The 23,281-nt window shown below is 43.2% G+C and overlaps 1 protein-coding gene across 4 annotated transcripts in view; it reads right to left on the reverse strand.

Annotated features, from left to right (window-relative positions):
• The window catches only part of BDNF (brain derived neurotrophic factor), a 57,053-nt gene extending 34,634 nt beyond the window's left edge, over positions 1-22,419 (reverse strand). Inside the window, exon 1 of one of the 4 annotated variants that reach the window (XM_036258708.1) lies at positions 22,103-22,419. In XM_036258708.1, coding sequence (XP_036114601.1) covers positions 22,103-22,105 — 3 coding nt within the window. In that variant the 5' untranslated portion in view covers positions 22,106-22,419. Of the gene's footprint in view, positions 1-1,121; positions 1,401-2,234; positions 2,460-21,013; positions 21,341-22,102 lie in introns of those variants that run through there. The other 3 variants (XM_036258710.1, XM_036258711.1, XM_036258709.1) reach the window with 3 other exon arrangements.
• Between the last annotated feature and the right edge of the window lie 862 nt (positions 22,420-23,281).

Consider the following 23,281-nt stretch of genomic DNA (forward strand, 5'->3'; position numbering starts at 1 on the left):
TACCTACCAGCTCCCAAGGGATCTGGCAAAGCCATCACTTACCCACCCCCAGGCTCCCACCCCCAGCCGCTGCTCAGGTCAGCTTGGCCGGCAGAGGGCACCCTCTACCTTCCCTAGCACCGCGATCCCTGCCCCCTCTTCCTCTTCGCTCCTCCACCCGCGTCCCTCCATCCGCTCCACCCCAACACACAAACACAGCATCCTCCGCCTGCGACTTGAGTTCATCCCAGCGACCGCGAGGCGTTTCTCCCCGGGAGATGCCCCAAGACTGCAGTTCTCCCGCTCTGCCCGTCGGGCATAAAACCCCTAACCATCGGCTATTTCTTTCCAGGCACAGCTCACTCACTCACTCTTTCTTCCCGGCTCTGAATCCCCAGAGACCCACCCGAGTCAGGGCATCCCCCCCACACACATCCCACACAGCCTTCCAAAGTCAAAACTTTTACTTCCCTGGAAGGTGCCCCAAGGGAGGGGTCCGGGTGGAAAGAGGTGTGGGCACAGCCAGCCCCGAGTTCCGCAGTCCCTTAAGGTCCGAGCTGCGGGGGTGCCTCAAGTTTTCTAAATACATAGGCATTGGACCTGCATGGGTCCTCTTTGGTCTCAACTCCTGGGGAGCAGGTGACACTGTGCCGCCAGGATGGAGCGCCGGGGACGGGGATGTGGGCCGACGGAGCAAGGGGTCCTCCTAAAATGTGCGCGCGGACCGCTCAGCTCATGGGAAAGATTTTTATGCCAGCCTCGACATCCTCACCTCAGTGAGAACCCCCGACAGCTGGCGCCCTAAATCTTTCTCCTGTCCCATCCTATGCTTGGGAAGGGTTTCGGGGGATCCCCAGGGCGCCGTCTTCACTCCCACCGCGCAGCTCCGTGTCTCCTCTAGGCTTTCTCTCCCCCACTTCGGGACTCCCCGGGGTCCCCTCTCCCTCGGGGGTCCGGGCTGTGCCTCTGGGTCCTGTGATAGGAGGAGAAAGCTGCGCAGGAACAACCCCATATCCCCCCTTCTCCTGGTGGGGACGAAAGTAGTTCTGGCCTCTTCCCACAACTTCGGGGGGCCCCCCAGCCAACTTTCCCCCGCAGACGGGCGGCTCCCACGCCAAGCCCCACGCCGGGTGCTCGCCTACCTCGGGGTCCACACAAAGCTCACGGGTCCCCGGCGGCGGAGTCACATCGTTGTCCCGCTCCTGGCCCCTGCGCCCAGACCCGGTCCCCGTTGCGGAGCCGCTCGCCGCCCGCCCCAAAGCAGGGGTGGCAACTGCAGTTCGAGTGTCTCATCAAAGCTTCACGAGGAGGATGTGAGGGGCGCGCCGAGCCGGCTCCTCGGCCCCGCCCGGGAGCCCGCTGCGCGACGGGGTGCGCGGGACAGCGAGCGGGCGGGTGCGCCCGGGCGCGGCGGCGGCGGCGACTGGAAGCTCCAGCCTGCGCTTGGAGCTCGGGTCAGACATTATTTAGCCCTTCGGTTGCGCTTCGATTGGTCAAACGGCGCCGCCCCCCTCCCCCCGCCCCCTTCTCCCCCGCGCCATCGATACCAGTGCGGGGCGGCCGCTTAAAGGGAACGCCGCGCCTTTTCCTCCTCCGGGCTCAACCCTTGGGACTCCCGGGGCGTCCCGGGACCGCGCGCCCCGCGCGCCTTTCCCGGGGGCCCCAAGACGTAATCCCGCGATCCCCGCGCCTGCCTAGGACACCTTGGCAGGACTCACGCACTGCGCCCGTCGCTCCTAGGGGAGCCCTAACCCCCGCCCGGGGGAACCCCGCGTCCCGCGCTCTCGGGGGAAACCGCGGCAGTGCGCGACGGGGCTGGAGGGAGCGGGTGCAAATTCGGCGCCCCGAGGGTCTTGGTCCCCTCGTTTGAAACTCCCTCCGCCCCATCCCAGCACCTAAGTTCTGTGGGAAAGGGCGTGCGTATCCCCGGCCATAGACACACCTTCCCGCACCACGGAGCTTGCAAACGCGAGCACACAATGAAATTGCACAGAGCAGGGGGCTATTAATTTACTCCGCTGCCTTAAACACGCCGGCTTAACAAGAGTTCCCGCACTGACCTCTCCGGAGTTTGCCTAATAGGAATTCAATCAAGATAATAACGGCATTCTTTATTAATGAACGCCCCCAGATAACGTTACACCAAGTTACTTGCTCCAGCCAGGAAGCCGAAGCAATGACAGATCTCTCTGAAGCCACACGTTTTCTAGCCGACCACAGAGAAAAACGGAGAGCGAGAAAGAAAAGAAACCCACCTTTTCAGTCACTACTTGTCAAAGTAAACATCAAGGCAGCTGCTCGGGGGAAGACTTCAGTTCCAAAACTCCCAGACTTTTTTTTTTTTTTTTCCCCCACGTTCCCTTTAGTTAAAAAGAGGGGGGTGGGGGGCGAGTCTTTGGCGCCCGGTCTGTACTCCTTCTGTTCTGCTGCAAAGAAGTTAAATTATTGATAGTGGAAATTGCATGGCGGAGGTAATACTCGCACCCCCTGAGCGAGGAGCTCCATTTGATCTCGGCAGAGGCAGGGAGATTTCATGCTAGCTCGCCGGGGGGAGCGGTAGCGCCAGCAGCCCTCTCCGCGGTGAATGGGAAAGTGGGTGGGAGTCCACGAGAGGGCTCCACGGTGCCTTGACGTGCGCTGTCATATGATACCTCCGCTGCCTCGAAATAGACACTCTAGTGCACGAATTACCAGAATCAAAATTCAGCGCATTTAAAATGATACATCTTTTATTAGAAGAGTTCCGTTCCAGGCATTGCATGGTTTTGCAGATGTTTTCACTTCCCTCCCTAGCAAACTTACACATATAAACCAACCCTTTTAATAATGAACCTGGGTAGCAAAGATAAATAAAAAACCTTCTGTTTCAAGGGGTAGGGGGAAGCAGTTAGCTCAGTTGATCCTCCCCTCGCCCACCCCCTCCCCCCAGCAGAAGAGCAAAGAGCCTTTCCGGTTCATATTTGCCAGTAGCAGAGACCCTTGCAGAGACCTAAAGTGGACCATTTTCAATTTGCTGTTGGACGAACGCTGTCAACCATCTACCCAGGTTCCTGCGTTAAAGCTAAATTTTCTTCCTATTAGTTGACCAATTCGTACGCACTAGGACAGACCTTAAATTTCAGAACAAGGAACAATACAGCGGTACTTGGAATCCTTGGACCTGCTCTAAGCATAAAGATCACCTGGGTTAAAATGCAGATTTATTTTCCAGACAAGGTGATTTAGTAGGGGTGGGGCGGGCTCCAGGGGATTACCATTTAACAAGAACCTCAAACAATTCAGATGCAGAAAATCTCTTTCTTAAGGAGGCATAAATTGGAGTCAGAGGAATCTCCCATTCCCCCCAAATTTGGATAGGCAGTTTTGTGTGTATGTGCATTTTTCTGTACTCTCAGAGGTTTGACCTAATAATTGCTGTAAGAATTTCCCTAAACACTCCAACATTAATTTGGGGAAAGGGAAAGATTTATAAACAGTTGCCTTTCCTAGACCCTCTTGCGGTTATCTGGAATGTGCTGTTGAACAGAATATATAATGTTAATATATACTCAGTTCAGTTTACCTAAGGGTTTACAGTTAACAAAATGAGTTCACTTTTATTAGCTGTTTTAGAGCTTCTAAAGACTAGTGACAGAAAATATTATTCTCATTTTATAAACGAAGAACCAGAGGCTCAGTGCCAGGAAATAATGTGCCCAAGTTCACACAACTAAATGCCAATGAACTCAGGAACTCCAGCTAGAAACATCCCTGCCTCCCTCACTCCAAAATGAGCGAAGCTATCTGTTCCTTGGAAGTGTTATCAGGATGTGTGATCATTCAGAGCATCTTTGCAAATTGTTGGACAGAATAGTCAAATTATTCAAATATATGCATATTCTTAGAGCGTCACACATTTAGCTTTGCACCTCTGTCAATTTGACGGAACACATGACCAATACAAACTACCCTACTGCACAGATGGTGACGTCTATTGTGGAATATTTAATGCATGTGAAATATGTGGGCTAGCCAGAAGCAATAAAGGACATGGGGCATGAATTTGGGCGTGGCCACCTCAAAGAACCTCAATATTGATTCCCAGGGGTTTGGGCTGAATGCAGACACAATTTCTTGTAGTATTGCAAAACAATTTAAGAGTCTAGTTTTATAAATGCATAAAAAATACTTGTACTACTTTATAAAGTACAAGAAGAGTTCTATCCTAAACTTTGTTTTTTCCTAACTTTAAACCGATGCTTACTTTCTAACTTGTAACTTTGCTTGAAAATGAGTTATTTCCCCAGGATTTTAGGCTCAGTTGTAATTTACTTTCTTCCTGAAAAATATCTGGCAAGTGAAACTATCTTAGCAATCTCTCAATGTTGCTCAGTTAGAAATGATGGCAAATCTACCTGTTTTCACTTTGCCACATCAGCATTTCTGCTGAAGGAAAAAAAAAAAAAAGTGTTCTCATTTCCGAGATTCCGATTGTGTCTGTGGCCAATCTTATTTCTACTCTCCCTTGACATTATACAAATACATGTTTGTATCTTTACTTTCCAGTGTGTAGTGCAGTTTTACTGAGGAAAAGACAGAGGAGTCCGAAGTAGCAGAAATATTTAGAAATAAAAAAGGATCAATGCCAATTTAGAGAAATCATCTCATGAATCAGACCCCTTTACACTTCTGAGCACCTTCCAAATTTTCTGAGTTGTAATGATAGTGTTTTACCAGACTTAAAACACTTGCCTTCTTGCCTTAAAAGTACGTCTTAAATTCAAACGCAATGACACTAAGATGAACTAAAGTTGTACCAGTGCCTTGCATGGAATTCTAAGTGATATTTTTATTTGTTTAATTCAGGTAACACATATAGTGTTTTTCCTGTTGTGATCAAGAGCAACACTGAGGAAAAGATTCACTGCTTAGAAAGAAAATACTACCTATTTCACTTTTGTGGGGCTTAAAAAATTAGTTTTGAATTTTGACCTTTTTTATTTTTTATTATGGCCCAATACTAGGCTAACCCAGTGTTCTAGAAAGACAGTTCAAGAAGAAATGTGAATTCCCATCTATTCTTGTCAGGAAATATATACTTATCTTCATTACCAAGTGGGAACAGGGACAGTAGGCTCAGATTGGACATTGACATATTTTTTTTCTATTAATAATTTTAATTGGCTGAGGTCAATTCTAGTATCACTATAAGCATCTATGTTTAATTATGTTTATTTAGGCTTCCAAATTACTCCTGCCTTCATTCTCCTTGCAAAAAAAAAGTTGTTTAGAATAAAATAAATTGACCTCAAAAACTGCTGAAAATTGAAGTAATTAGCATAAGGAAAATAATAAGTAAACAGAAAACTCTTCTGCTGAGCAGAGTGGCAAAAGTATTTTCAAATTTATGCTGGATGATGTCAAAGGCTCAATCCAGCGTTTGAACTATGTCATTCACAATCCTCCAAATCATTGAGTAAGACCTGTCCTGAGAAAAATCTCAAGGGAGACATAATATCCCTATTCATTAGATGGCATCATAATGTGAGGTGTACTCCTCCACAAGCTTTTAATAAACCATAAGGATAGCTCCATGCCATCCTCAAACATGTCCAAATTGGTCAACACCTGTTACAGGAATGATGTAACCAGGCATGGCCATTAGTGGCAAACAAAAGAAAGGAACCACAGCAAGACAATGTTAGAAGGGCCAAGACTAGGAGATTAGAACAAGAAGGTCAAAAACTGATCCCATCTGGGAGTAATATTTAGTTGGATGAAGAAAAATAGCACAAAACCCAGTACAAAACAACTGAGACTAACCCTCAAACACATCAGACTCATCAACTTGTAACCCTCCATGTTACCAGACTTTCCCCGAAAATGTTTAAAAATTAATAGTGAAGAATACATTGCTTTACTCATTGTGGTGTTTCTATAAGCATGGTCAAAAGGGATGTGATTGTGGACTTAGGACAAAAGTTAAGAGCTGACAACGATAGCTGGCTGTGGTATTTGTTGGTTTTACTGGGGAAAAAGCCATGGAATGAATTAGAAAGTTTAAACCAAAGGGTTTGAGGATACTGAAACAGATTGTAAGAAGCAGATTACCTTTTTTTTGAGACCCAACTATTGAGGTTGCGTGATGATTGGGGTGAGAAATTTTTCCAGCATTAAATGTTGTATTCTTCATGGAGAACGTTAGAAAGGTTTACAAAAAGATGATTTAGAGAAAAAAAACCACTGAACTTTCCAAAGTCATATTAAAGAATCACACTAAGAATTCATCCTATTGTTATGTGATTCTGAATCTATCAGAATCACAGTGCTATCTTTAAAAAAAAAAAAAAAAAAAAGATGTTCATTGATTTTTTAGAGAGAGAGAGAAAGAGAAACATCAATGTGAGAGCAAAGCATTGATTGGGCCCTGGCCGGTTTAGCTCAGCGGTCAGAGCGTCAGCCCACAGACCAAAGAGTCCCGGGTTCAATTCTGGCCAAGGGCAGGTACTTTGGTTGTGGTTTATCCCCAGCCCCGGTTGGGGTCCTGCAGGTGGCAACCAATCAATGTGTCTCTCTTACATTGATGTTTGTCTCTCTCTCTCTTCCTCTCTCTCTCCCTCTTGCTCTGTCTGAAGATAAATGTAACCTATTCTCACACATTGATTGGGCTGCCTCCCACATCCCCCCCCCTCCCCCTGCCAATCACGGATGGAGCTCACAACTTGGGCTTGTGCCCCTACCAGGAATCCAACTGGCAACCTGTCAGTGCACAGGTCAATACCAACTGAGCCATACCAGCCAGGGTGACACTGTACCTATCTTTAATGGTCTTTTGATGAAGGATGTGGTCAGGATATACAACTGGCTGTCTTGTCCAAGGGCTCTAGATCATGCAAGCATGGTGGAAAATGTTCAATAGCACATGTGTGACAGCAAGAATCGGCCTTTAGATTTGTCTAGCATACAGAATCATTTGGAAACATCTGAAACACTTGACTTTCTCAATGGCAGCTTGCCTTCAGTTTATTACCTTCAGAGTTACAATCATTCAAAAGATGAAAACTTGCTGAGCACCTACTGCCAGACATTGCTCTATGGACTGTGATACAGGCAGAAGGATAAAATACATTTCAGCCCTTTAGGGGCTCTAATTCTAGAGCATAAGAGTTGTCTTTTAATCCACTTGTGACACTCGTAAATTAGCTAAAGGTAGGGATTTTGTTTTATTTTGCCATGGGCTTGGTGTATAGAAAGATGAGCATCCACATTTCTCTAGTGGCCAGGGGGCAGTAGTGAGAGACAAGAAACTTGTTCCCAAACCCAGATGGGTGCCTACCTAGTAACTGGGGATGGCCTACCACATTGATTGGTGCTCTAGCTCTCCTTGGTTAGCAGAAGTAGATAAAGGATTAAGGATTGGGGGTAGAGGGAGTAGTAGGCACAAAATGACACAGTTCAGGTAAATAACTTTTTCTGAATATGATGAGGTAGAAATAACACAGTAGATCCAGAAGAGATCTTAAGAGATGATCTCAGCTTCCTCACTACTCATAGGCCTACCATTGCAGACCAGGGAAGTAGACTACTCCTTCTGTTTCTGAGGCCCTTTCTAAGAATCCAGCAATTCTAATGCTTGAAAGTTCCCACTTGTAACACATTTTTGTTCTTGTTGTAATTTATATCTTATTTCATTTCATCCAACCTTAGTGAAGATGGAGAACAGCTGCTTACTAACTTCCTTGTGTTATTAAGTCACCACTCAGACTTTTCTCATAGCAAGAAATCGGATCTCACAGCCTTTCTTCATAAACTCCAACTTCCAATGCATTAATCTTTCCCTTGGTCTATCCTGGACCTCCTCCAAGATCTCCATATTCTTCTGAAAATGTGGAGCCCCAAACTAGACATGTGTGTGAAATTATCCAGGGCTCAGGAAACATGGGAGTTATGAATTATCTGAACACAGCTGTTGGGAAAAACTAAAGGGAAGATTCAATCAGATGGAGAGCCCTCTTCTTGCAACTTGGAGACAGAAGTGATCGTTTCATAAAAATATGAACCTTCATGTCAAAGTTGCATCTTCTATCCTTAGTGTTTAGAGAAAGCATTTTTTTTTTTCAAAATAAATAAATCTTGATTAGGAAATTTAATTTTACTTCTTTTACTTTCAATGAAATTGCTGAACAACAAGTGATTTTTCTGTACTCTACTGAATATCTCAAGTTGTGGACCTTTGTTAAATTGGGATAGTGTTTATTTTCATGTAATTTTAATATAATTTGACAGTGTTTATTTTGATGTAATTTATTTCAGAAGGTAAGGTGTCCAATACACCACACTACTTTTGAAGTTTGAACTTTTTCCTAAATTCAACCATTGCGTCCCATTTTATTTGTACATAAAACCTAATAGAATAGTGTAAGACTAAGTTGAAGTCCATAAAAGAGAAGTACCCTAACCTACATGATACCTAGCATTAAGTTCACCTGATTATTTCACTTGTCAGGTGGAGCTCCATTATGACCTCACAATCCAACATGGCCAAATATTTCGGGCCTTCTAATTCTCTATCACCTGAAAGCATGGGATCAGCAGAAATACCACTCCCACTACTCATGCCATCTGTTTAGAGCATTCAATAGTAACTGCAAAATCAATCAGATAGTCTCAAAGAAATTAGGCCAGACATGGAACAAAATTAGCACTCCCAAAAGAAACTGGGTAGGAGGGGAGAACATTTACTTTCCCTTCATAATATTATTTTGAGAAATCGTCAAGGGACTCTGTGACCAAAAGACTACTGAGAATATTTGTTATAAGTAGGCACTTCTGAAACCTTAGTCGACCAGTGCAGGGCATCAAAGAGTGGTGAGTGTAGCTGAACCTAAGAATGGGTGATGTTGGTGCAGTTGGATGGGACAAATATAATGCTTCATAAAGGCTGAGGATAGACAGATGGGGTAAAATGGGAAATGAATGGAGGAGCACATGCATCTAAATTCCAAGGCCCCTTACTCACCCTTCTTTTATGTATGTATGTATGTATTTATTTATTTATATCTTATTTTTAGTCATTGCTATATATGTACTCAGGAAAACTCATTTTTCTCTGTTTGGACAGAAGTCATGACCTAGAAGAGGGGACAATGTATGTGAGGTGAGAGTGTATATGGCTGGATACCAAATTTTGGAAGTCATATGTTGATTCCTTCATACAAATTAAATATATTTCTAGGGTACAAATTCAGACCATAGTCAGCTTTCCTCAATACAGCCTTCAGGTTGAATTAGAAAATGAAGACCCCAAACTTTATTACCAATCCATGCCTCTCCCTAATGCATTTTAGCATTGAGAATCTTTTATATCATAGGTATATTTTTCCTGGAAGCCTTGGGGAGGGTGAGCCAATATTATCATATATTCTGAGTTTTCCAATAAAAAAAAGTCATATATTTCTGACCTTTAGAATTTAAAATATGTTCCCAGGATAAATAACTGAAGTTAAGTTGCATTGCTCATTGCTTTATGTCTATACTGAATGCTAGATTGAAGTATCATTCTCACATAATAAACATATTCTTATGGCATTACAACCAGATTGTGGATGTTGATCATCTTAGAACTACTTTGCAAGCCAAATTTCCATTGCCTTCCATTTTATCTGCACACAAAAACTAATTAAAGTAAAATAAGTTGAATTCCATAAAAAAGAATCATGCTAACTCACCTATATGATACTAATTTATCTAAAAAAATATGTAGAAGTTTGAGATATTCTTGACTATTTGCTTGACTAATTACCATTTTTTTCTAATATTACTTTTTGTTTTTGTGATTTTGGTAAATCATAGTTATTTGTTTATATGATTTTGCCCTCCATTCCTAGGAAGAATTTATAAAGTATCTAATTTACCCTCCAATTAGTTGTTGTTTATAAGGGCACAACTTTAGAACAGTATTAATAATAGAAATTAATTATAAAAGTGGAATTATATGTATGGATATTATATGAAGAACAAAGAAACAGGCTTGAAGAATATTTTTTGGAAAATGATGTGGGTTAAAAAAATATAAAGTTTAAATTAGTAAACATTTCCTAATATTTTTAACACCAGGGATTTTAATAAGTACAATTACTTTTAGAATGCTCCCCTTATTTCTGGATCATTTGAAGGAAATAAATACATTTTTCGTTTTGTTTTTCTAAAGAGAGGAGGGAGGAAGCTGCAAGAATTTTGTTACTAAAAAGCAAATAAAGCTGTTGTCAGGTAAGAATTACCTTAAATCTCAGGTAAGAATCTAGAACCAAATAAAGTCAAAACACAGGGAATAATAAAGGAATTAATGAAAACTTGAGGTTTCAATGTATCTTAGCTAGTGTCTCAATAATCATAAGGTAACTATGGAGTGTTGAGGCACTTTGAAATATGATTAGTTTTGTCCTATCATTTTGAAATTAATGTTTATTAGCATGCAATTAACATTTTGTTAATTGTGCTTATATTTTAGTAATTCATCTAAATTAAATACAAAACACTTGATTTTGAAAATCTTAGAATCTTGTACAGCCTGTCCATTATTTTCTTATGTTTTATTGGAAAACAGAAGCTATATCATTGTAGTGCGATTTTAAGGCCCATATAGTAGTCAATAGTGGTCAAGAAAATTTGGGTCCTAGTTTAAACTCTATCCTTTTCTGGCCACCTGACCTGAGCAAGTCACTTCACTAGCCCAGGCTTGTTCACATGGGTACTATAAGTTCCACAGAAATGTTTGTTGAATAAGTTGAGAGATCTTCACTGCTGAGCACCTCAGTTGCTCAATCAATAAAACAAGAGCTGTGGGCCATACACTGTGGTTTTCAAGTCGGCAGTACATTCAGACCTTAGCTCAGAAAGAACAAATGACCCAGGTGATTTCAGTGCACCAGGATAACCAATGAACTAGATCATCTCTAAGGTACATTTTGCCTTGTAAATCTGGACTCCTTTCAGAAACTGCATATCATCTGGTAAACTAAACTTGGAGCTTATGTAATTATTTCCCCTAAAGTTAGAGCCTCGATCCAAGATAAGGATCCATACTTTTCTTTTATATTAGATAGTTATCTCTGACAAGGCTGTAAGTGGACTTTTTCATACAGCAAAATGTCCTTTAAGATCATCCTTCTCTGCTGGCCTGGTTTCTGGGACATTACAAATACATTATGAGTTCAGGCCATCCTTCCTGCAAAAATCAGAGTGGAGGCGGGATGAGGTTCCCCATAGATTCACACCTTTGATTCCTTTCATGACTTTGGCAGCTCTGCAAAGATCACTGACTTGTGCTGAGAATACCAGTATGCATCCAATCCCTCATTTAAAACTACATCTTTCCAGGATTTGCTTTCCAGGAGGAAGATGGATGACATTTATCAGGAAGATGCCCAAGTAGATATATAACTCCTTTACCCAAACTATCTCCCAGCTTAGTTTCTAGAGCTGGTGTGCTGAGTTCTGAGTTGATGCAAATACACAAAGGACCCAGACACCATTTCTTGGCATTCTCCCAAATGGAATGCTATTTCCAGAGAAGTTCCAAGTTTGGAGTGGAGTCTTCAGAGGAAGAACATTGAATTGCACAAGGAAATCCAATAAACATTTTAGTCCCCAGCAGGGACTGTAAGCCCTGTAATTATGTTTAGGATTGTGCTTATCCATCCTCTTCTTCTCCATATCGTAAACAACATGTTAGCTTTGGAGATTTGTCATCCACTGTGTTTTTGGAGAGGGCGTTCCTCCTACCATCTGCAGTGCTCTAGTCACTAACAATTTGAAAAGGCAAATTTATGAAATGGTCTCTAAACACACTAAATCCTAATGTAAACAATTTATAACGTTTCTTACTCAATAATTCTCCGAAGTCAATTAACGTGGAACGACCCTAAACAAGTTAAGAAAGGAGTTAGACGTCATCCACTGGGTTGATAAAATAAAGTAAGTGGAAGGAAGAATGTGCAGGTGAAGAGTTCCAGATTCTAATCTTTCTCTTCAGTGAGTATATATTTATTTCTGGACAATTCTCTTTCCTGTATTAAACATGACAACAATGGCCAGGATTGCACAGGATGTACAGATTAGCTTACTGATTTTAAAAAAAGGGCTTTGCAACTCGGCAGACCTGGGTGTGAGTCAACCTTTGCTACTTATTGGCTCTGTTAACTTAGGATAATTAACTTATTAACGGATGCCTCTATTCCTTATCTTTAAAATGGGAATAACAATAATCTCTGCCTAGAAAGAATGTTGTGAGGGTTCACTTTATTATGAAAATGTAGAATGCTCACCACAATGAACTCAATAAAGTTAGACTTTATTATTAATGTATTTGATCCTCACGAGACATTTTAAGTACTGTCACTCTCTCTGTTTTGTGATTATGAAAGGAGGGCTGCAGAAAGGATAGGCGACAACTGGTGGTTTGAAAGTCTTTCATTAGTTAGCAAAGACTCAATATAATCCTAAAACAGCATTTGTGGCCGCTGCTTTTGAGATTCTCAACCACCTCAAAGGGTTGTGGTAAAGATCTTGTAACAAAATGCATGTACAAACCTAAAAATGGGAAATCCAAATCAAATCTGGGTGGTAGCTATTAGGCAGATAGGGAAACATGATTGCATAGTGGACTTTGGAACCAGAAAACTTTTAGTTTGAACTTCCACTTTTCCCATTAAAATTTGCTGTATAATTTTGGGTAAATTACTTAAACTCTCTGAGCTCCAGTTTCCTTATTTATACAATTAGAATATAATCCATCTCAGAGAGTTGCTTTAAGGGTTAAATAATACATATGGAATGCAAAGCAAAGAACTTGGTACTGGACAAATGCAAAATAAATATTATCCCATTTCATCATAATTTGCATATACTTTTCCATAGTAGAGCGATGACAAAACTGAAGTCTTTGAAGTCTTTAGAGTCTGTTGAGGTTAGTGAAGTCACAGCAGGTATCTATGGTAAGGTTCACTGAGTTAATAAGCAGAGTTTGAACTTTTCTATTTTTTAATAGAGTGATGGATTTCCAGGGCAGTGGGGTAGTGCTGGTGGTATGAAGGACACACTTTAGAGTAATAGCAAGCTCAATCAACACAAACATGTCTACTACATCCTAACCATCTCATCACTCAGCTGGTTCTCCACTTGGCAACCAACTTGTTTAACGGCAAAAGTGAGTTTTTTTAAAGGTTTTTTTTAAAATGCCGGTTTCTTTATGTCCTGAAGGAAAACTCAATGGCCAATTCTGAAAGGCAACAAGAGACTAAATGAACATTTCCAAATCTATGCTATGTTAGTAAGCTCCTCCACCCAAGTGTTCTGCTGTCAAATATATTTGGAAAATGCTACAGAGTGGTTTCAGATTTTGTCACCAATAGAAATCACAGACACCTTCATGTCACATGTCAGTTGTTAACAGATGTATTAAAATACACTGATGGTTATCATCACTTAACAAATTATATTTACCTTACTGCATTAAAAAAGCATGAGACTGTCACACAATATACTATTTTAAATATTTTAAAGTATATTTCAATGTAACTGGCTTCTTTTATAATCTTATTCTTTATTTTATTCATTTGGAAACATTATTCTGAGGAAGGTTGACACAGGCTTGACCCGACTGCTAGTATGAAGTCCATGGCACAAAGGTGGTTACAAAGCCCATGTTAACTTAACATCCCCCAAGCAGGAAAAATAACAAAGCCATTCTTAAACATTGATTATAGAACCTGTTGGGGAGAAAGAAGTTCTTACTGGAGAAGGAAGGTAAAAGCAGAAGAAACCATTGTTTTCTACCCAAGGAACCAGAACAATAATGAGCATGGACAGTGGAGATCAGTCTCAATGGACAAATGGCCTTTGAGGAACACTCACAGAAAGGACTCTTGGATTCAGAAACCCTTGTGTAGATACTAACCCTATTTTGGTTTCCCTTTTTATTTCTCTGCTCAATTTTCTTCACAGTCCCTCTCTCTTTTCTGTTCATTTACCCTGCAATATCCTATTCAAAAGGCTTTAGATGTTTAGGGAGCCTCTCTCCAGTCTCCCAATTTAGGTATTTCTTCCCACAGTCACCTTATTACCTGTGGAGAGTAGGTAGTTGGTATTTTCCTTGAAGCTGGGGATGAGATAAATCAGTTCCAACTCCTTGTGGTTCTGATGCATACAGAATTTAGCATATTCTGAAGAAATTCCTTGATTCCATAACATCCTAACATACACTCTGGGCACGAAGATCTCGGAGCATTTTCTCCTGCCCTTTAGGGCCTTTTCCAGTGTGAGAAGATTTTGGAGTGCATTGAACATTCACTCAGAGGCTAAAACTTACCAAAGTGTTTTCCATCTCTTGTGGTAGTCCAGAAAATGCCCGCAACTGGTCAAAATGGCTCATCTAGGCCACCTGTCTCTCCTAGCTTCAGACTGTTAAATTCAGAGGTCACAAGCTGCTAGACTGCTGTGTTGTTGTGTGTGTTTTTTTGTTTTTGTTTTTTTTTTATGGAAACTAGTTTTTTTTACATTTTTTTAATGAATACTTTGAAATATATTTTGCCATTCGTCTAAAACAGAATACAGGATTGATGTCTGTCATCCCCGGTGCTTCCGAAGTAATTTTAAATATGGCATCTTTATAAAAGTCAATAGCTGCCTCATCAAAGGGCAATCATGTCCAGTGTGGGTGGTTGTGCCAATTGTTTTTGAACTACTGCAGTAATCTAGCCAATCCTAGGGAATGACTTGTAGCCTTTCTACACCCACATTTTTCTTAATTATCTCCACCAGGCTGAGTTAGCTAAGGACAGATCTATAGCATTTCCTGGATGTCAAAATGCCCACACACCTCTGAAATCACTGGGCTACCAGCTCCCTTTTATGTTGCTCCTGCTTGGTCCATTTAATTGTCTAATATCATGTGTATAGAATGCATTATTCATGAGGCCCAGGCCAGGAAATAATACCTTTGATTTTAAAAGGAAATGACCGGAAAACTTAGAACTTCTGCTTGCACAATGAAAGTAGGTATGTGATAGTGGGTCTCTCGTCATCCTATCCCTTTAAAATATAATCTACAGAAGTTTGAGCTCATTGTTCATATTAATACTTCCAAGTCATTATTCCTCATAATGATAGGTTCAAAATCTCGATGTTGGGTTTAAACAAGCTGCTTTGAGTTTTCATAATGTATTTCTTCACCAGTTGATGGCATCCAAATTATAAATCATTAAAGGTTAGAATGACTTAGGCCTTACTTTCCACCAAGAAATAGTTATCTATCATATCACCTAACCTTGGAGCTAAAATGGCATTTACAGTGTATCCTGAGGACATCCTCCTTGTTTTATGTGTGGGGAAATAGAGAGCAAGAGGGACTAATTGATTTTTCCAGCTACTGACACCTAGTTGGAAGTAAAGCTTGAACTCAGGCTTTTAATCTGGTTCACTGTGTTCTCTTGAAAAAAGGTAAGACTTCAGAAGGCTGTTCCCTTCTGGGGAACAGAGCAAATGAAAAGACCAGTCATATCTCTAAGCTATAAACTTCACCAAGATAGGTACCATTCAGTCTTGCTCAATCTCCAGACTCCTGGCACATAACAGGTTGTCCATTAATGCTTATGGAATAAAATTATAAATGTTAGAGTCTATAGAAAGTACACCTCTTGGCCCTGGCCAGTTTTGCTCAGTGGTTAGAGCGTTGGCCTGTGGTCCAAAGAGACCCGGGTTCGGTTCCCGCTAAGGACAGGTACCTCGGTTGCAGTTTGTCCCTGGCCCTGGTTGGGTAGTGTGGGTGGCAACCACTCAATGTGTCCCTTTCACATTGATGTTTCTCTCTCTCTCTCTCCCCCCCCCCCCTCTCTCTCTCTCTCCCCCTCCCACTCTATCTGAACAAAAAATGGAAAAACATCCTCGGGTGAAGATTAAAAAAAAAGAAAAAAAAAAAGAAAAGAAAGTATAACTCTTGGACCAAGTGGGAAATAGCCAGTCAACCTCATGATCCTCTTACGTATCAGAGTTACCTACCAAGATAAACGAGATCCCAGGCATCTAAGACTGGAAATTCCAGAGGGTTGGAAGAAAACAAGCCAGCACGAATTCATGCATCAGATATGGGTGGGGCAGTGACCTCTGAGAACCTTCCCAGCCCTCAAAATTCTATGACTCAAAGTAAAAGTAAAGTGCTTCTTGGCTTTGGCTCTTCCTGTGTTGTTTTGGGGAGAATGAGTGACAGCGCCTTAGATGGTGTGTCAGCTCCAAGAAGATTACTACCTTCTTGGAGTCTCTAAGTGTGGGAGAGTGAAAGAATCACTTAGGAAGGGAAGATGCTAGGCTGGTAAAAACTTTTCATTTAGTCCTGCAAAGTTTTGGAAACTATTTGTAGATCACTTAAAACTTTTTTTAAAGAAATCAGAATAGGAAGAAATAATGCCTACAACCCCTTAGGTGCCTGAATGGGGTTTGAGACATTGTGGTCTAGAAAGGTACAAGCATAGTCCTTAAAATTTGAAGAAACCGATTCCAAGTCAGTCTTCACCTCTTACTGACAAATATGTTCTTGGGCAACTCTGAACCTCAATGTCTCATCTGTGAAAAAGGTGAGTGATGATTCCTGCCACCCACAATTGCTGAAGGCATCAAATAAGGAAATCTGTAAAGAGCTTTCAAAGCACTTTATGCATATAAACTACTATTACTAGGAAGTACAAATAAAGTCCGCATTATAATGGAATTCTTTACAGGACTCTTTTAGAATGTTAGAAAAAGAGAGAGAGAAAAATAAAGTCAATCTGAACTTTTAGAAATTCAGAATGAACACTCCAGAAATTGCCAAATGAGAAGGAAAGCAGAGAGAAAGAATTAACATTTTGATTTTTGCACTGTGGAGTGTTGGGTTGTTAGTCTCTATGGAACATGGGTATCTTATTCAAGAAATGTAAAAAAAAAGAAAGGTTTCATTTTTAAAAAATTATAGTTACTCTTAAGCCAAAGGGGGGAAGAAAGTTTTTTTTTTTTATTGTTCAAGAATTTAATTTTTGTCCCATTAAAGCCCCCCCTTCATTTCCATAAAATTCAATAAATAGTAAGCTCTCACTAAATGTTAATGTTTATTTGCATATATTAAGTACCACTCCCTGTTCTTTACATAGATTATGGCATATACATTTAAGAGACTAACTAGTGTTAAATCCACTAGAAAACACAGAGACAAACGTGCGCGCACACACACACCAGTAACAGATCAGCAGAGAAAGATACCAGCCAAAGAAAGATAATTTGAGACACTTCTGAGGTAGCAGTTGTAAAATTAAAATAGGCAACTCATTAAATTATCCAAAGAGTGAAGAGAAAGCTACGAAAATAGATATTTTTCTGGCAAGTCAGTGCTTTTAGAACAAATTTGGTTTCAAGCAAAATTTTAAAATCAGATGATATCAGTTCACATTCGTTAGAATCATTTAAATGGTTAGATTAGTCTGTCCTAATTAAAAGCAAAGATTAGCTTCAGTGGCATTTGGTAGAAGTATATTTTATAAAAAAAAAAATGTGTTCAGTTAGACATCATTTTAACTGACAGATTGTAAGCAATTTGATCCAATGAATGTTATCTGAGCGAGTTGGAGCCTGGTCCCCAAATAACAGAATTAAAAATAAAAATCCTTTGTAACTCATCCTCAATGCTGACTTTTTCTCATTCTTTTTTGTTGGTTTTTGTGGCCCTTGGGGCCCTTGCCTCTCACATTGCCTGATTTGGGGAATGTTGTTTCTTACTAAAGCTTCCCCTAGAGGACAGGCCAGGAAAAGGAAAGAAGCTAAATTCGCTAGCTTCTCCTATTGAGAATTTAGATTAGAGATTTGATAGGAAAAGAGTCTGGCCAATGACTGAAGAAGCTTATGTATGCTGATTTTAGATCTTTTAAAGGTCATCTTTTCAATTTACATTGATAGGCAATTGACAAATGATATTTTGTAAGCCAATAAAAAACAACAACTTGTTTTTAAAATCCCCATTTACTGCCTAGAGCATACAAATTAGATGATATTTAAAAATAGTACTCTGGTTCAATCAAATGAAAATGCAAAGAGAATGTCATAGTGATACCTCCCACTTACAGAGTATCTGCCTCCCACTTTGCAAAGCCCTTTCAGACATTCCCTTCAACCCTCTAAAAATTGCTGTGTTGTAGGTCTTACTATCAATGACACTGAAAAAGATACAAGCAGGATGGATATATTTTCATCTGAATTAATACTGATATATTCCATTGGGGGAGCTAGACCAAGCTAAAATCTTACACACAGAAATATGCAAGACCAGGAGGTACAAAACTAAGCTAGGTTACTGTTATTTTTTATAGGTTGAAAATATCTCCTCTCCCTCCCTCCTCCCCCCTTTCTTCCCCTGTCCTCCTTATCACCTTCTAATCTTCTGCCTGATTTCAACCAGGATAATTGAAATATCTTGCCTCCAATGCTGAGGAGCTCTATGTAAATACACATAAACAGTGGCTATCAGGTGCCCATTCTTAAAGTGACATTCATTTCCAGGACACTTTAGGTGAAACCATTTCATCTCACAAGTCGAGGACGTGTGTGCGCGCGCGAGTGAGAGGATGACGTGACACTTTTGAGATTTGTTTAAGTTGTTACAGATCTCGAGGTTAAAAGAATTAGACTGTTAAGCATTTTCCCTCCTTGTCTCCCAGAGACGTGAAATCTACAATTTTCTCGCTTCCACTGTCAGATAAATTGGCAAGTCAACTAAAAGGATAATACTCCCTTAAAGATGCATTCATTCGAAATCCTAGCAACTGTATTAGGCAGCAGCGACTATTCGCTAGTAAGGAATCTCGCGGAGAGGGAACTCTACAATTTAGAGTGACAGATGATTTTTTTCTCATCCATCAAGCCGCCTCAAAATGTCACAATATTTACACCTCTTCCCTGGTGAATTAGAATTCAGAGACAGGCAGACAGAAAAAAAGATTCGACTGGTTGCCGCTTGATTGGGGAAAAGCAAGCGTTGCACCTTTAAATTCTGCCCCTCCATTCCCCGTGCCCCCCCCTTCTCGGGATTTTGCAATAAATCTCCCAGTTCTGCGTTCAGCCCTGCAGATCCGTATTTAAAACAGCACCATCTGGGAAGGGTGGGTGGTGATGGTGATGCGGACTCCTTGGAGTTCCTTTGCAGCACGCTTGGAATTGCATCAGACTGATCAGAAATCCCCCCGCCCCCAAGCCCAGCCCCTCCCGCCTCGCTCCCCTCCCTGCCCCTCCTCTCCCCTCCTTTCGCGTAGATCTGACTGAGAAAACGACTGGATCTCGGAACAATCTGTGCTCCATTCGCTGCAGGCTTGCTCCGTAAACCCTGCCCTACGCTCTCTTTGTGTGCTGAGCAGCCTATCACCGCCATCTGATCCTAGTGCCTGTTTTTTTTGTTTGTTTGTTTGTTTTTTGGGTTTTTCCCCCGCCTTCTAAATCCACACAATATCCTCGCGTTGCCTATGAATCCATCCATTCCACCTGAGCAGAGTGGGGATTCTTTCTTTGGCTCGCTAGAAGAGTCAAGTCTTGAGTTTCGGAAATAGGTTTTCCCCTACGCTCCCCCCACCCCCACCCCAAGCTCTAGCCTCTTAATTAAGAAGAACTGATCCAGGAAGGAGGAGTCCAAAACGCCCTAGCCTTGGGGCGAAAACTGCCCGGACTCGGCTTGGCGGTCGGAACAAAGGGCCCAGGAAAGGAGTGGGTTGAGTGTTGGGGTGTGGAGAGGTTGGTGGCCCCGGTGCTGGGGCGCGCAAGTCCCAGGGCTCCCAGAGGAGAGGCAGGAGGACAACGCCGATGCGCGCTCCAGCCGCTCCGGTCCCCTCCGGGACAAGGCGGGGGAGGTGGAACGGAAGGCTGGGAGGCCCTGAGCAGCTTCAATGTCCCCCGCCCCCGGCCCACCCGTGCGGCGGCGGCGGCAGCAGCAGCAGCCCCACGGCGAGCCGGCCGCCCTCGGCCTGCGCCTCCCGGAGCAAACTCGCAGTGGCTGGGCGGTCTGTGCGCCCAGCTGATTGGTGGCTCTGTCCAGCCGCGGAGCGGAGTGTTCTCCACCGCCTCCAGTCACCCGGGCCCCCTCCCCGACCCGCTCCCCGGCTCTTCGGCCGGGAAGGAACCTTCTCCTCCCAAGCAGAGCTCCCCCCTTTCCTTAGTTACCCCGACTGACTCGGACTTGGGCTCAGTGAGGCATCCGGCCCGGCGGGGTAGCGGAGCGCGGTCTCCGCGGCTCCCTTTCCCTTGAGAAAGCGGGAGCCCTCTAAGGCAGCGCCCGAAACTCGTGGGGAGGGAAGGGGGGCGGGGAGAAACCCAGAAAGAAACATCCAGCGAGGCTTGAGGGCGACGGAGAGGAAGAGAGAGAATGAGGAAGGGATGGAGACAGGAGGAGGGGGCGGGGTGCAAGAAGGGGGGGGAGGGAAGGAGGAAGGGAGGGGGGATACAGAATGAATCCTTCTCACTATAAGAGATGAAATTACCTTGATTCATTTTGTGTTGGAAATTTAACGTTACCTCCTACCCTCTCCCCAACCTCCACCTCCTCTTTCCTTACTGCACACCACCACCTCCACCGCCTCATTCTAAATGGTACAAAGTCAAAATTTAGAAAACCGAATGTTGTGGAAAAGCTTCATAATAGTAATGAATCTACTGTACACACACACACACACACACACACACCGGAAAATAGAACGGAAAAGAGGGAGATGAGGGGGAGAAAAAGAGAGAGAAATCTTACACTTGAAATCAGACATTTGCAGGTTCAAGTTAACTAAACTCATATTCACAAGAAGACTGCACCTCTTTTTTTCCCCTTCTCTCTTTACCCCAAGGCTCTCACCTAGGGCAATTCAAACTGGGCAAATACCAAGAAACAACCCCCCTCTCAAGCTTTCTACCTCCTCCCCTCCACCAGGCGTCCTCTCGGGAAGATCGAGTATCAAAATAGCTCAAGAATTGGGGTTGTGGGGGTCCCCGCCCCGGTGCTTACCTTCTTTGCGGCTTACACCACCCCGGTGGCTAGATCCTGGAGATAAACACTTGCATTTCCCAAAGTTAACCCAGTATACCAACCCGGAGCTTGCCAAGAGTCTATTCCAGCCTACACCGCTAGGAAGCCAACTTCAGCGAGCTCAATGAGGGGACCAAACTGGGGCTCGCTTTCCAAATGCTCCGCTCCAAAATCCGACTCTTCAGCCCCAATCTCAGTGTGAGCTGAACCTCAGAAAGACGCTTCTTAAGGACGACACGGGGCTGGCTTTACTGCGGGGCCAAGACGGCTTCGTGGAGTACCCCCACCTCGGACAAACCCGTTGGCTCTGTCCAAGGTGCTGAATGGACTCGGATCGCCTGGATTACACACACCCGGAGAAGGCAGGAGGAAAAGGCTAAAAAATCTCTAATTAAGTGATACTTGATATTGCTCTGGACGGTTTCTTCCACTTCCTTACGTTTTGTCACGTGCGGACGGCTTTGCCAAAGCCATCCTGTTAATAGTTGATCACATGTTGATGAGACCCTTTTCTTCTATGAGAGAATTACCCGTTTCATTTTCAGTGATATGCTCTTCTGACATTTCTCTCCCACCATTCCCAGCCCCATTTGCACCTAAACTCCCAGTCTCTACCCCATCCTTACCCCCCACTCCACCACAATTCAAACCTCTAATGGCATTATTGTTTTTAGATGGAAATTAATCCCCTTGCGAATGTCAATTACATGCCCATATATAAATTATAGAATATGCTCATACACCACACACATAGAGGCAAAGAATGAAATGCAGGAAGGCTGGGAGAGAAGCATCAGCTTTGAACAGCCAATATAACACACACACACACACACACACACACACACACCCCTCTCCAGCTCCAAGTTTGTTCCACGCAGTTCCACATTGCTGTGTTAAATCTCAAATGATTCCAATTAAAGTTGCACTGTGTAAAAAATCCGATTCTCCTGGCCTGAGTAGCTGCTGTTCTTTGGCATGTGAAATGCTAGGAAGAGCTGTGATATGCCCCGTTGTTAAGCAACATGTCAAAAAAATTTCAATTATAATGCAGGGTTTATTGCTACTCACCATTGTGCCTTTGCTGTCCTGGAGACTCAAGTGTCTTAAAATCCCGTCTCCCCAACAGATGCTGGAAGGTAATGTGTCTTGTTTGAAGTCATCATGTGAGAAGTTCGGCTTTGCTCAGTGGATCGCCCACCACTTGGTGTGACTTATGAATCTAATAACCCTTTGCAATATCCGCAAGCTTAAACTCTCAACCACCTTGGCGACTAAAGAAGACAAAGCAACTGGCATCGATGTTGAAAAACCTATAGATTTACGCAAACGTCCTCACTCCGAGAGACACGTTTCCTTTTGAGTTCTTACGTGATTCTATTGAATGAGCGAGGTTACCAATGACTGCCCAACTGCCCTGCTATATAGCGGTTGGTTCCTGGAGCTGCCTCCCAACCGCCCGTCACTGGGTCCTGGTACAGAAAGTTCCCGGGGAAAGTGAGGAGTTTCAGGGTGCCCTCATAAAAATAGCCCAGCCTTCACACCGCTTCCTTGCCCACTGCTCAGGTCACACCTGGGGCTCTGGCAAAGCTAAGTTCGGCTCCGGAGATTTCTCTGTCGCCAGGTAAGAAAACCTTCGCCTCGTCAGGCTAGGGCGGGAAGACCGCTGGGGAACTTGTTGCTTATGAGCGCCAGCGGCTACCGCTTTAATAATAATACCAGTAAAACGGAGGGGGCGGGGGCGAGGGGGCGGCAAGGAAGACGACTGACTATCCCTGCTGTTTACGTGACCCACTCACTGTGACTCCCTTGATATAAGGGAAACTTCTTAGAAAAGTTCTTGCCCCTCCCCCATCATGACTAAGGGTCCAGCTGATGAGGTCGTGAGTGATGATCAAGTGGGGGTGGGGGCTAGGCGGCAGGGGGTGGGGTGTGTGGGTGAGTGACTTGTCCTTGGGAACAACTACGTGCGTCTAAGCGCGCATCAGCCCGGCGACTTTCCCTTTCCGTCTCAGGGACTGATGACTAGGCGAGAGGCACCAGGGCGAGCCACTAGTTGCCCGCAGGAACCTGTGTAAACCGAGCTGTAGAGCGGCTGAATTGAATGAAGTTATGACTGCGTTTGTTCTAATGGGCTAGGGCTTTTCGAATGTGAGTTAACAGCCCCGGCGCGCAGCTTGGTCGGCATAGCGCGCCGCGGAGCGTGGAGCCGCAGGAAAAGGCAGGGAGGGGTGCCACCGCAGCGGCTCG

This window comes from Molossus molossus, unplaced genomic scaffold (assembly GCF_014108415.1).
Source record: "Molossus molossus isolate mMolMol1 unplaced genomic scaffold, mMolMol1.p scaffold_m16_p_13, whole genome shotgun sequence".
In the NCBI taxonomy this organism is placed as follows: Eukaryota; Metazoa; Chordata; class Mammalia; order Chiroptera; family Molossidae; genus Molossus; species Molossus molossus.